General features: G+C 53.6%; 3 protein-coding genes across 3 annotated transcripts; 2 read left to right on the plus strand and 1 right to left on the minus strand.

The window, feature by feature from the left end:
- The first annotated feature begins 1942 nt into the window (after positions 1 to 1942).
- Positions 1943 to 5459, plus strand: TrAFT101_010984 (uncharacterized protein). The gene has a single exon (XM_024910191.2). The coding sequence runs from the start codon at positions 2990 to 2992 to the stop codon at positions 4982 to 4984; it is 1995 nt and encodes a 664-aa protein (XP_024756930.2). The 5' UTR covers positions 1943 to 2989; the 3' UTR covers positions 4985 to 5459.
- A 460-nt stretch (positions 5460 to 5919) lies between these two features.
- TrAFT101_012070 (uncharacterized protein) lies at positions 5920 to 7653 on the minus strand. Its single transcript, XM_024908765.2, has one exon. It carries the CDS (start codon positions 7475 to 7477, stop codon positions 6185 to 6187), a length of 1293 nt encoding a protein of 430 aa, XP_024756931.2. The 5' UTR covers positions 7478 to 7653; the 3' UTR covers positions 5920 to 6184.
- Positions 7654 to 9139: 1486 nt separating this feature from the next.
- Positions 9140 to 13727, plus strand: TrAFT101_010985 (uncharacterized protein). The gene is made up of 4 exons (XM_066129118.1): positions 9140 to 10137; positions 10261 to 10901; positions 10956 to 12679; positions 12808 to 13727. The coding sequence occupies exons 1-4, from the start codon at positions 10043 to 10045 to the stop codon at positions 13162 to 13164; spliced, it is 2817 nt and encodes a 938-aa protein (XP_065985248.1). The 5' UTR covers positions 9140 to 10042; the 3' UTR covers positions 13165 to 13727.
- Positions 13728 to 13954: the final 227 nt, after the last annotated feature.

A 13954-nucleotide genomic window follows, 5' to 3' on the forward strand; every position in this document is an offset into this window, starting at 1 on the left:
TTCGTCCTTGCACATGCCAGAAGCCCTTTTTCCCTAAAATATCTACCCGAGCCGGATCCGGCTCGGGTACTCAAGAGAGGAAAGCGGCTTCAGGGCAAGAAATTAAAAAGGCTGTCTGACAGCAGATTCAATTTTAGTAAAAATAGGATCAAGCAGAAAATAGAAACATTGCCCACAATTAATAGCGTGTAATAGTACGAGTTGCAGTAATAATAAACAGGTACGGAGTACTGTGCGCAAGTATGTCGACAGAATGAAAGGGCCTGGAATGTCATTGATGGAGCAGCGTCGACTGGCGAGTCCCCAATCCACACGGAGCAACATCCCGTATCTACGAAAAAGCGCGCTCGGCACTTGGTAGAGGCCAAAGCTGGTGTGTCTAAGCGAAATCTTGGACACCCGAGACAAACGCAGTAGCTCAGTTCCAAAACTCCACAATATACGGAGGGCGAAATCTCGGATCTGCAAAATTCTCGTACAAAAAGAAGCCACTTTGTCACTGGCTTGCTGTGGCGATTTTAGACCCGGCTCCAGCCCCCCCGTGGCGCAGCTCACTTGACGTTTTTTCCCCCTGGATTTAGCAGCTTTAGCACACCTCGTGGCCATCTTTAGACGTGGTGCTAAAGCTGTCTAGGAGCCCTCGACTTCTATTCCCAGTATAAAGCATTATACTAGCTGTACAGTATCTACGCGCAATATTCACACAGACGGCTATGCTATTAGATAACCGATACTCCGTCATCGGATGCATGACAGGTCGTTGGCTCCAATAACGTGCTCGCGATGTGTCGAGTTAATATCGCGCTTATCACGAAATCAAGCAATGGTGGTCTGCTGTTTTATGGTTTATGTAGGTGCATGCGCGGTACAAGCAAATCAAGTCCTACGGGAGCACATGCGCACTTTATGCATCCTGCAGTGCTGGATATGGTCCCTCGACCCGCCGCCCGTCGGCATAAGATTGCCGGAAAGGGTTAAACAAGAGAGAAGAAGAGAAGAGAAGAGAGGAATACTGTACAGCAAGTGTCACGAAGTAGACAAAGAAAAATGCAAAGTGTCGGTGAAGTATCGTGAAAGGGCGGGCATGACAGCCGGATAGAGTCCGTGAGCCCCAGCACTTTTTGAGCGGCACAAACAAGGGGCCTGGCGAGGGAGGGCTGATTGAGCCCTTCTAGAACGCAAACGGCGAGGATGCATCGATGGTTTTGATAACGAAATTTTTACCTTCGTCTGTCTGTCTGCGGAGCAAAGGGAGGCGGCGTTGGCGGCTGATTGCGGGATTATCCTTATCTTGATTCACATGTACATACATGTCGAGGTGCCAAAGGGCTCAAAGCTACTATTGACGTGCTATTAGCAATGCTAGTGGACAAAGTGGTGGTGATTGACGCATCCAGAGGCCTCGGCTTACAGCTTAGACTAGCGAGGCAATGCACGATGCTGATGCTCCCCATCTCTGTCAGCTCACGCCCGGCATTACCTAACACCAACAGATGCAGCAAACAACGTGGTGGCCCGTCTATAGCCATGCGGGGGAAGAATTTTCTCGACGGACTAGCCTCCTCATGATCACCCATGGCGCAAGGATCTGAGGGGCGTAAAAACCGGTGAGGACGACGACGAGAAGAGAAGGAGGGGCATTGGAGATTTTCTTGGTGTGTAGACTGCTTTCTCCTTTCAGGTACCGGCACCGTGCACAATGGATTGGACACAAACTGTAGACCTGACTTGCACCATGGCAGAATCTTACTGTACATGTACGCGCAAGTGGCTCGCTGCACGTGCGCGTGCTCTTGCATTGTTTAGAGTTTCTTACGTTGGAATTGCTAATCGGCCTTTGTGAGCTGCTATAATTAATCAATTAATTAATTAATTGCCCAATATCATTGACTGATCGCTTGCTGTGGTGACCGAGATTGGGCACCACTTCAGTCCGTCAATGGTCGTGTAAATTGTCCAATGCCTTAGTACTAAGGTACTAACCTACCCATGTATGTACTGGACCTGCCAACTCAGGGGGAGCACAGCGCCTAAACTACCGATGATAGCCCCCCTAACTGGCCTCCAGCCCCCCTATGGGTCCCTAACGCCTCCCCTAACGCATCCCCTAGCGCCCCGTCCCCTACAGCGTCTGTCACCTGAGACCGTGCACACTCTCCCCATTACCTAACAGCCTACTGTGCGGGCACTTGGCCCGTCCACCGCCCCGGCCATCTCCATCTCCAACTCTTCAGCCATCAAATCGTGAGGGCCGGTGACTGCGGCGCCGCAGCACCAACTCCATGCTATCCGCAGCATCCCCGCATCGCCTCCTCTGACTTGCTCGGGTCGACAGGTTAGAGGGCAGCGCAACAGGCACAGAGGCTCCATTCCGCCGTCCGTCTTTGCCGCTCAGCAAGGCACGAACTCCTCCGGGGAAGTCCCCAAGAAGCAAAAGGCCCTGGGTCAAGCATTTGCATCTGCGTCGCCATCCCTGCTCGAACCGGACGTCTAGAATCGCAGAGAATATACAAGTACCGGAGTACTCAGACTCAGCTCGTACGGTACAAGTACAACCCATACATACACGAAGAGACAAAAAAAAAAAGAGAGAGAGAGAGCCAGCGAGAGAGCCGCTTTTGCCCCGCCAACAAAGCATACAGCCAGCCAGCCAGCGCCAATACCCTTACCCAGACCTTGTGCATGCTTGCTTCGTGCTTGCATACAGTACACAGACGATACCACATACCGCACACGAAGCACGAAGCACGGAGACGACCCGTGCGACCACGTCTATACCGCCTCGACCGACAAAAGCGTCCCCGAGGGCATGTCCTCCTCTTAACGTCGCTCTTCTCTTCTCCTGGACCTTCCAGCAAGGCTCCTGAACCTGATCCCACCCATCCCAACGCACAGAGCGGCATTATACCATTCATAGCCGGTCATCTGTCAACCGGTTATTCACTCAAATCCTCCCCCGCCAGCGCAGATCGCCCACCCACCTGCAGCCATGGACATCAACATGTCCAACCCGGATCCGCCGCGGCGGCGCTTCGTCCCTGTTCCGATCGAAACGTCGTTTCAGTCTTATCGTAAGAACGTCTACGACTACACGTCGCAGCACAGGATAGGGCCCAATCCAGAGTTGACCCCGGAGCCATCACCGCGATCTCCCGAGGCGCAATTCAATCTCGGAGCGGCGCAGGACAACAGCGAGCCGCATGAGAGGCGGCGCTTTGCCCCTCAGCTGATTGAGACGTCCAGACGGTCAAGAAGAGTTGGCGAACAAGGGCCCGCCACCAAGCCTGCGGACAAGACAGACATTACACCCTATACAAACCACATTTATTCTGCGAAATCGAAATCAAATCGAAGACAACAGGGACACGCCGGTGGCGAGGAAGAAATTCAGCGCCATGTCCAAAAACGCCCATCGCCGCCCACGCGGCGGGAGACAGAGGAAGAGGGAGTCCAGGAATATCTCTTGGAGCTGGCAGCAAAAGAAGTCGCGCGGCAGATAGAAGAGGTCGCCCTTGCAGCTTTCCCCAACAGCCGCCCCCGCGAAGGTGGCGTGGCCCATTTCTACTTTCGGGAGGGCTCATCTGACAGCGAGAACTCTCCCGAAGCCTCTCCCCCGGATGAGGACGCCGGCCAGCATAGGCTCAGGCGTAAATCGTCGAACCTAGGGCTGAATTGGTGGCACAAGCATATGCAGGAGCATGCGCTGCGCCTGGAGCAGGAGCGAGGAGGAGATCGGATGGATGTGGACAATGAAGAGGCTGTCGTCATGGAGGAGGAGGAGGATAAGGATAAGGATAAGGCTGCTGCTGCTGCTGCTCCTGTCGCTGCTGCAGCAGACAGCCCCATCATCCGGTCTGACTCTGATCTGGACAAGATGGAGCTGCCGTCCCCTCCCGATCTCATGTGGACAACCACCAAGCCACTCTCGCCTACCGATGACCGGCGAGATTCGGCGGCTGAGATGCAGCTGGCGCTGGCAGAGGCCAATCGCCATGCAGCCCAAGCGCAAACCTCATCCGCTCAGGCGGTTCCTCCAGCCCTTGGCCAAGGCGCGCCGGGCGAGCCCCACCCTCCCGTGTCTCAGCAGGTCCCCGGCCGCCAGGAACCCAGTGCCAGTCCCTTCGGCAGGCCGTTTGGCGCTTTCCGACTTCCGCCCGATCAGGACCCTAAGCTTCTTAAGTTGCGCCAGGGCCCCTCCCCTCCTATGCTCGGCAAGGACCTCGTCTTTCGACGATGCCCCTCTCCCAAGTTCACCACGCTCGAGCCCGAAGACCCCCTTGAGGCGCACATGATTGAGGACCAAGCTCGGGATCTGCCGGGCCAGGCCGGGCTTTGGAGGGGGTACTGCTGCAGGTCGGAATCAACCGGAGGCTTCATCGTGCCCCCCGAGTTGCACAACCCCAAGATGATTGAGACGCCCATTACCGCAAACTTTCCCGGCCATGATGTCGTCGACGCCAGCGTACTCAGCGAGGAGCCCGTCTCAATCTTCTCGCATTCTGGATATGCGTCGTCCGGCCTGACCTCGAGCAATAGCGGCGGTCTTTGGGGCGGCGCAACTCACCAGCACGCCAACGGCGGTGCAGAAGAGTTGAGCGGTCTGAAGGAGCGGCTCCAGAGAGAAAAGGCCAATGCCGAGCGAGACGACAAGATCTTGCAAGAGTTTGACGGGGGCTTTGTCACGCAAGTGTACAACTACCTGTCGCTAGGCTATCCCGCCATGGCGCGCGGCTTTGATGAAGAGCTCTCTCGAATCAGCCATATCGGCATCGATCAGCTGCGAAGGGACGACGCGAAGCAAATGGCCAAGGGCCACATGGTGGAGGTGAGGGTGGACGAGTCCGCCCCTGAGGAGGAGAGATGCCCGAGATGGGTGGCGCTACGATCCTACATTACCGAGTGGGCGAGACAGCACCCAGATCTGGACAATCTCGACCCATTGGCCTGGGGTGTGCGCGAGAGGAGAGGCAGTTGGGCCATCTAAACGGCTCTCTCTATTGTACTGCCGTGTGATTTTGCCTCACATGAGTCTGCCTTGGCTTCCCTTTTTTTTTTTTCTTCTCTCGCTTCTCATTGCCAGTTTTGTTTTATCCTTAGCACTTTTGCAATGTGGCATTTATCAAGACAAGCGAGCGAAAGAAACAATTTTTTTGGCGTGCTTTTTTTGACATATTATGCTGCAGCAGTCCGTTTTTGGAGCAAACAGCAAGCTGCTACTTCTTACTCGCACCACTATCATACGACATTTTAATGGCTTATTCCCTTTTTATTTCTATGGCCATAGATACACGAGTTTCTTTCTTTCCTGTTTTCTTCTGGCTCGCTAGTGTCTACATTCCTTATTATTTATGCATGGCGATGGGTGGATTGGCGTACATGGGCATGTTTTCTTTTTTATATATGTAGCTGCTCCTAAGAGATAAGGAGGAATGTCAGCAAATTTATGTCTTTTTTTTTTTCATCCTATTATAGTATTTACGTATGGCGAACCAAAAATATCTGCAAAGAGGAAGAGAGCGAGCGAGCGAATAAATGACTTTTTGAGCGACGGGATTTTTTTTTTTTTTTTTTACAATTTTCTTATAAAATGGAGAAGAAAAAAAAAAGGAGATATGATTTTATAACGGGACATTGCTATAAAATCAACTTGTAAGAGAAGAGTGGACTTTTTACCTCGCAATGTTGGGTTTTATAGCGGATAGCAAATGAGGAATTGTTGATTTACTATTACTGGTGAATTGAAGTGTTTGTGTCTTGCGCGCTCTCTTACATCTTCCTTTTTGGTGAGAAGACGACACTTTACGACACTCTATGCCCTTGATTTTGTAGACAGAGAGCACTATACATATACATATATTTATATATATATTCATCACAAGATCATTTCTACATGATTGAAATCGAGATTAAGAAAAAAAATAGAACAAAGATCATGTCTACTCTTTGACAACATATTAAAAAGTAAGATCCAAACGCCCAATACTGTGAAGACCTATAATGCTATGCCTCCTTTGCAGCACTTCTTTTTTCCTTTCCTTCCTCCAATTTTTCTTTTGCACAACAGTACACACAATACAACAACACATACATACATACATGCATGCATACATACACGCACCAAAGTGCCTTGTTCTCTCTCACACACACGCACCAAAGTGCCTTGTTCTCTCTCACACACACGCTTTTATTTCTTCTTGCCAAACGACCGTGTCACCTTCTGCATCTTTGTTGGCGGCGCAACCTCCACATCGCTCTCGTCATCCTCACCCATAGACTCATCAACATCGTCAAAGTCCACTTCATCCTCGTCCAGGGGCTCTTCGCCGGCGTCGCTCTCGTCCTCGCCCTGCTCGGAGCCTTCCTCCTCGTCTTCAGAATCGCCGATGAAGCCGTTCAAGACACGGTCGTCGTCGTCTTCTTCCTCGTCATCATCGCGGGCGGCCTTGGAAGCGCCACCTCTTCTCCGGGAGCGGGAGCCATTGGCGGCGGCGTCCTTTTCAGCGTCGTTCTCCTCGCCTTCCACGTAGATGACGTCTTCCTCGTCGGCATCGTCCTCGCCGTCCTGAAGCAGGCCGGCGCTTCGCTGCATCTTCCTCCGCAGCTCCATCTGGCCCTCGAGGATATCCAGCTTGCCCTTGAGGGCGAGCAGGCTGTTGAGACCCTTTGCTCTCTCGGCAAGCACCTTTTGCAGGCTGTTGAGATCATGGAGGAGCTTGGGCTGGGCGGCCAGGGCTCCGCCGTGGGCAACCAGCGTCCACTGCACCCACGTCATGAGGGTGCCGGCTCGGCCAGGCCGTCTGTGCAGCCGGGCGGCGAGCTTGTTGAGCAGGACGCCGGCGAGGGAGCTGTCGATGCGCTCGATTGTGTTTTGGATGGTGGGGATGTCAGTCGTGTGCAGGCATGACTCGAGGAGGTCTGTGTCGTCGCTTTTCAGGGCCTGGGTGAGGACGGTTGTGAGGGACTGGTGGGTGGGAGGGGCGATGGCGCTTCGTGACGACTCGACGGCGGCAATGCTGTCTGCGGCAGACTGCTGGAGCAGGGCATTGACGTCGATGATCTCGTTGCCGCGCAGCAGCTCGCCAAAGGAGGGGGATGTGCCCTCAGCATCAGACTCGCCATCGTCTGCGTCGTCTTTTTTAGGGTTCTGCGGCCCATTGGCCAACGACTGTGACTCTGCGCCCTTGCCAACATCGGCCTCCTCGTTGGCGTCCTCCATGTCAGAGAGATCCTCATCGCTGTCAGCATCATCCGAGATCTCTATGGGGTCGGCCTGCGAGCTCTGCAGGGCATCGGTGCCAGCGACTGTTGATCTGGACTCGTCAATTGTGTTCTTGGTTGCTCTCCTGGCATCGGGCTTGACAACCGGGGTCGCCAGCTTGGCCGCAGCCTTTCTCTTTGGGGTCGACATCGGGAGAAGAAACGAAAGGTTCTGACTGGCGACGTCGTAGAGATTTGGAAGTGAGAAGCCTTGCACCATAGGCTATGATTTTCTATCCTCTCTTCTGTCCGCTTGATAGTGACAGAAAGAGAGCCCGACTACGGGTTTTTTGTTGCTGTTGGAGCGAGAAGAAGGAATGGAAATTGAAGGGAAAAGGATGTGAAGAAAGGATTGAATAGTCTTTCTTGTTCTCCCTCAACCGCCGAGCAGATGGGAAAATTTCACGGGTCGCTGTTCAGTCTTGGTAAGTGAACTTTTTTTTTTTTGGACTGGCCGAGTCTAGCGTGGTTGTTTCGACTTTCCCCACACTTGCATTGGCTCTAAGAAGGAAAAAAAAAAAGATGACATAAGACAATTATTGCTTATCGATATGCACGTGACAAGTCAGATGCTCTTTGCTCTGCGCACGTGCTCTTGGAGCGACGCGATTGCCGCTTCTCCGAGATTTTCCCGCCAGCGCAGCAAAAGGCTGGAGCTGTCGGTTGGCTAGCGTCGCGATCCCTGCAAGAGAAACTAAGGTTGTTGCTTGCGCCTAACCAGACTCTGAAATTTGAGCCTCCGCCTGCGGCTGTTGATTGGCCGGCTGTTTTTATTCCCAGGTACAGAGTACATATGTACAAGACCCAGAGTCGTCCAAATTGCGCTGTTTGCTTCTGGTGTGGATCGCCCGATTAGGCTTAGAGATGGAGCCGCAGCTCTACACCCGCCACAGCTGTAGTGATTTTGTTCTTTCTTCTTCTTTTTCAGGTGCGGAGCCCAAGCTTATTGCATACGGACGGGTGTAGACTCGATAAAAGAATTTTCCTGGCGCGTCTCCAGCTTTTTTTGTTATCGGCGACGCGTGGATCACGATGTCATCCAAACTGGCTACAGACCTTTATTTGAGATGCAGCTGACACGGTTCTGCATTCATACTCTCTGTAATATTGCGGCAAAAATGCATTGACCATGTCTTTTAACATGCCGAGCACTTCAATGGATTTACAATGCTGATTTCTTCTCACCATCCTAGGCCATCCCACCTCCCACAACCAAATACAATCAACGCTCTGTTTATTGCCGGGTAGGAGGAAACACGGGTTGGATGGGAGGGAGTGGGGGATTCAGAGACACGACAAGCCTCCTATTCCAGGCGAACCCACCAGCCAGACCCAATGGATCGTCTTTGTCTCTGCGCCTGTGAACCAGTCACGGTATTCCTACTCTAGTCGAGTTATACCATGTATCACCACCGGGTCTTTACATACATGCAGGCAGCCATCCCTTCTAGCCACCGACTCTGTATTAGTCAGTTGGGCACAGCTGCCTACTCGTATCTGTACAACGTGCACGTCCAGAGCGAGAGAAAGCTGAAAGCAGGGACATGGGCAAAGACGCGGTCAGTTCCAATGCAGTCTTGCTTATGTGCAGTCGCGATAATAAACGGTAGCCTCTTTGGTCTCTTGTTCCTTTGTTTTGCAAGCGAGTTGCGAGCGCCGCAATGTGGCCCCAGCAAGACGTCGGAGTGGCGCATTGAACTTGGCCGCGCTGCAGCCAATCACCGCAGCTGCAGGCCCAGCCACCAGCCACAGTGTCCCTTACAGTGATGGCCCCGCTTACGCAATAATCCACCCGCCGCCCCGGTAGCTTCAAATCAAGCCCGCCGCGCCGGCGGCCTTCCTCTCTCATAAATACCACCGCGCCTCCGACCGGCAAAACCTCACTGACGTGCACGCGCTTTTCCTCGCAAAGGCCCTCCCCTCCCCCTCCTCGCCGCGACGCCGCAAGGAAAATAGATAATCCCCCTCCTGCAAGTACCTGCCGCATCGCCGCCTCGCCTCGCGCCCTGTCCAGCCAACCACGGCCTGCGCCTCAGCCTTTGCCGACCTTTAGCCCGTCGCAAGAGGTCCACGGTACTTGTTCCGCATTCCGACCAACCATCGCCCTTTCGCATTCTCTCTCTCCAAAAAATATTCCGCCCACCTTTTTTTGGGGGAGCTTCCTTGCCATCGTGACGAAAGGCATTCCGCCCGCTTTCGTCACTAGCCGCTTTCTCGCCAACCGCTGCGCATCCGAGCCCAGCGCCATCGTCTGCTGCATCGCATCAAATCGCATCGCATCGCATCGCATCGCATCGGGCCCTCCTGCTCGTCGCCAGGCACTGCATTGCATTGCATTGTCACAATCCCGTCACTTTGGGAAGCTGCTTGCGGTGCACTGACGCTTCCGCGTTGCGCGCGCATCCGCACCTCTCTATTCAGACTCGCTCGTGTCTGTGCTGCAGCCGCGCCTCCCACCATTGAATAGCTTCTGCTGTCTGTGTGGGCGCATCACTCCACGCTTCCCTCACCATAGCATTAATTTCACTTCTTTCACGACCTTTCTCTCTACGCCCTGTTTAATCATCTCTACAGCAGCTCTCAACTCCAGCCCTCTGCGCCTGTCGCAACCCCGAAGCTTTGTGCTTCCATTGTTGCTATCGATACTGCCTGATTTCGCAGGGCGCTCGCCCTTGCCGAGTTTGATGTCGCGCCATCTCTGCTAAATTCACCATCTTCCGCATCATTCACCCGACTCTCTGGCGCACGCTTTTCTCTGCAGCCTCTCACATCGTCAACCGCAGCCATGGCGTCGCCGACTACGGATACACCGACCGTGGACCCTGCGGCGCGCGACTCGCCGTCCTTGCCTGACAAGGTAAAGACTGCCGATGTCAACGGGTGAGTGCATTTCCGCGCTGTGAGCTTATTGGCGCAGTGTTCTGTAGATATTTTTGATCGTTGCCTCTCTCGCATCAAGATGCGCCTGTAGTGCTGACATGAGCCTTGTCTGTTTCTGTCTAGTCATGCACCGCCCGCCTCGGAGCCAACCAAGGACGCCCCGACCGAATCTGAAACTGAGCCGAAATCAGAACCTGAGAACAAGCCCTCATCGGACAAGCCTGACGAGGCCCTTGTCAATGGCAAATCGACACCCGCTGATGCCGCCACTCCCAACGGCGTGGCTGCTGTCAATGGAGAGGGCGACAAGCTAGAGAACAAGGACGCGCCACGCGACGCAACGCCTGCGGCGGCTGCAAAGCCCGAAACTAGCCAAGATAAACCAGCTGACAATGCCAAGGAGGAAGAAAAGGCCTCTGAAGAACCAGCAGCGCAGAAAGAAGAGCCAAAAGCTGCGTCAGCGCAAGATAATTCTGATGTACAAATGACAGATGCCAATGAAGATGCTGCTGCTACGAGTTCTAAGGAATCTGCTCCTGAAGAAAGCACCGAGAAGAAGGCTTCTGATGATTCTAAACCCCCAGCTGCTGTCGATGCTGGTGCAGACATCGATGCCGATGCCGATGCCGATGCCGAAGCTGACGTCGACGCTGATGCCGACACCATCATGACCGATGATAAGCCCGCCGAAGAGCCCGCCAAGCCCAAAGTTGAAGAGACGCAGGAGGCACCGCCTTCATCAGATGTTGATGTCGGCTCATCAGGTATCTCTCAATTGGCCATTGACTCCAAATCCCCTATTAACTCCTCCATCGAAGTGTCCATGACCGACGCCCTCGGCTCAAAAGTTGCTCGGGAACGAGAGGAGGAAGAGGATGATGAGCCGCTTGCCAAGCGAGCAAAGACTGAGCCAAAAGATGAAGGTGCAGTCATCACGGCGACACCCAAAAGTGAGAACGCTGGTACGCCCGGACCTGGTAGCGATCGTGGTCTGGGACGCCTTGCTTCTCTGCAAAAGTGGGGTGACTCAGGAGTCCGTGAAAAGAAAATTTCGCCCTTCCAGCGTCGCGAAATTCGAAAGATTATCGGCAGAGTAAAGAAGACCAAGCATGGTGGTCACTTCCGGGATTCCGTCCCGAAGCTGTGGCCGGCACTGGGAGAGTCTTACTTGGCAAGGATTGAGAATCCCATGGACCTGGCTGAGATTGACCGAGGCCTCCGCGACCCCAACAGCATTTACACTACGTTTGGTGACGTGCAAAAGGACCTGCAACTCATCTTTGAGAACACTTTGACCTTCAACGGCGCCTTACACGATGTTACAGATGCAGCATTCTACGCAGTACGAAATGTATGGCAAGAGGCCGTTACCATCCCCGACGACGAGCCTGCGCGGCCCAAATCCGTAGCCAAGCCGAAGCCTCCCCGCGAGCCTCGCGTCTTACCAGGCGGACCCCCAGACAGTGCCGCGCGAAGGCAATCCTCAGGGCCTGCATCCAGCCCGCCACCCCCCGTGAATGAACCGAAACCGAAGCCCCAGGCCGCAGAGCCTATTGCGGATCGTCGCGGCTCAACAGCCACAGACGGAGATAGACCAAAACGGACGGTAAGGGCACCGAAGCCCAAGGATATCGATTATACCACTAAGCCTTCTCGCAAGAAACTCAAGCCCGAATTGCAATTTTGCGACGAGGTACTGGCGGAGCTCATGCATCCCAAGAACTCGACGCTCAATATGTGGTTCCTCGATGCCGTCGACGCTGAAGGCCTCAACATTCCCGACTACTACGCCATTATCAAGAAGCCCATGGACCTGGGCAAGGTGTTGCGCATGGTCAGCGCGGGCGAGATTGCCAACGCCAAGGAATTTGACAAGAACATGCGTCTCATCTTCACCAACTGCTACCAGTTCAATGGACCTCCTGAGCAGGGCAACCCCGTATCTATGGTAGCCAAGCAGCTTGAAGACCTCTACAACCAGCAGCTGAAGGGCAAGGATGCATGGCTGGCTAGATACGCCAAGGCAAATGCACCCGCTGCGTCCGCCTCCAACGCTAGTGACGACGAGGAAGAGGATGACAGCGAGGAAGAGGATGCTGGCGCCCCGAGCGTAGATAACTCCAAGGAAATCCAGGAACTTAAGGCGAAACTGGAAGAAGAGAGCAGTAAACTCAACCGCATGTTTGCTTCCGGCACGCCGCAGGCTCTGATTGAATGCCAAAAGGTCATTGTCGAGACTGTGCAGCAGGCCCTTTACAAAGTGGCGCAGAGCCAGGGTGGCGAGGGCAAGGCCAAGCACCAAGACAAGTCGGCCAAGAAGTCAGCCAAGCCAAGCAAGAGCAAGGCGGCCGGCAGCGCCCCGGCGCGTAAGTCGTCTAGCCACGCACCCCCTCCCAAGAAGTCGGGCGTTGCCAAGAAGCCAGCCCCCAAGAAGAGCCTGTCGGCAGCCGACAAGGATCAAATCGCGAGCGCCATCAACGATCTTGAATACCCCCATCTCGACCGAGCTATTGACATAATTAAGCGCGATACGGGTCAAAACGTAAGTGCCTCTTTGATTCGTCCCCCCCCCCCCCCCCTTCCCCCCTTTCTCCATCTTGTTCTGGGTTGGGGCCAGGTCCAAAAAATAAAATAAAATAAAAATGATGTGCTAATATTTGGCCTTAACAGGAAAATAACGAAGGCGAACTCGAGCTGGATATTGACCAGCTCAGCAACGAGGCGCTGATCAAGCTATGGGAGCTTTGCAAGAAGGTGCTCCCTGGATTCGGTAAAGATTCAAACGCCACAGCAAAGTCGCCGGAAGTTAATAGGGCGGTCCCCGCAAAGCAGGCTCCTAAATCGGCTTCGAAGCCTAAGAAGAACAAACCCATGAGCGCGCAGGAGCAGGAGGCACGCATCGCACAGTTGACAGCCATTTCACAGCTGTACAAGCCCGGACAAGAGCCTGCCGATGACGCACCTTCTGCGCCGGGGCCTGGTCGTCATGACGAGTCGAGCGATGACTCTGATTCGGAAGAAGAGTAAGAGAAAGCCCGGGGTTTCTTTTTGCTCTCTCCGCAAATAGATTCGCTATGGGGCGTACTTTGTCTCTGCTTGTAAGAGGATAAAAGAGCTGCGCTGGTTATATGCTCGTTTGGGTACTGAGGTCGCAACCTGCAATGACGGTTGCAAGTTAGAGGGGATATATGTGTTTTTTCGGCCAAGTAATTTTTTTGACTCGCCTGCTCAATGGCGGTGAGTGAGCGATGTGGTCTGACTGAAATGGTAGGGACACGGAGGAACAGTCCAGAGGGCCGTTGAAGGAAAAAAAACGTATTGGGAGGATTAAAGAGGCGCTGGGGAGTTTGGCTGGTAACGACTAGGTTTTTTTTTTTCTCTCGCTGGAATTGCGCTGCGCCATTGCAATTTCTCTATTTGCTTTTTTTGCTGCTTGATACTCCTTGAGAATGCGAGAGAAGAGGGTGGCGGTAAGGATGGATGGGATGGGCCGCGGTGGAGGGCGCAACGAATTGTACGTAGTGTAGGATGAATTGTATAATATGACCATGACGCGTGAGACGAGATTCTGCTTGCTTTGTGTGCGGCTCGTTGTGCATATTTGGATAATGCATGGCTGTTGCTGAAGCCTTTGTCGTGAAGTAGCTTGGTGGGAGTTGTTTGTTATCCGAGACTTGGCAGTGCATTGCTGTGAAAGGACCGAATCGCGCTGCTGAAAATCGAGAATAGAGATGTTTGTTTCGGCATCGTGATGATGTAAGGGTGTAGACGGAGTGGATTGCGGTCATGGATCTGTTGAGTTGGCTTATTGGTTAGT

The sequence above is a fragment of the Trichoderma asperellum genome, chromosome 7 (genome assembly GCF_020647865.1).
Source record: "Trichoderma asperellum chromosome 7, complete sequence".
In the NCBI taxonomy this organism is placed as follows: Eukaryota; Fungi; Ascomycota; class Sordariomycetes; order Hypocreales; family Hypocreaceae; genus Trichoderma; species Trichoderma asperellum.

Excerpts from the sequence above, each read along its gene's own strand:
- TrAFT101_010985 (XM_066129118.1), top strand. The coding sequence starts at position 10,043 with ATGGCGTCGCCGACTACGGATACACCGACCGTGGACCCTGCGGCGCGC. Across the intron at positions 10,138-10,260 it reads AAGACTGCCGATGTCAACGG|TCATGCACCGCCCGCCTCGG; the intron begins GTGAGTGCATTT and ends GTTTCTGTCTAG. Across the intron at positions 12,680-12,807 it reads AGCGCGATACGGGTCAAAAC|GAAAATAACGAAGGCGAACT; the intron begins GTAAGTGCCTCT and ends TGGCCTTAACAG.
- TrAFT101_010984 (XM_024910191.2), top strand. The coding sequence starts at position 2,990 with ATGGACATCAACATGTCCAACCCGGATCCGCCGCGGCGGCGCTTCGTC.
- TrAFT101_012070 (XM_024908765.2), bottom strand. The coding sequence starts at position 7,477 with ATGGTGCAAGGCTTCTCACTTCCAAATCTCTACGACGTCGCCAGTCAG.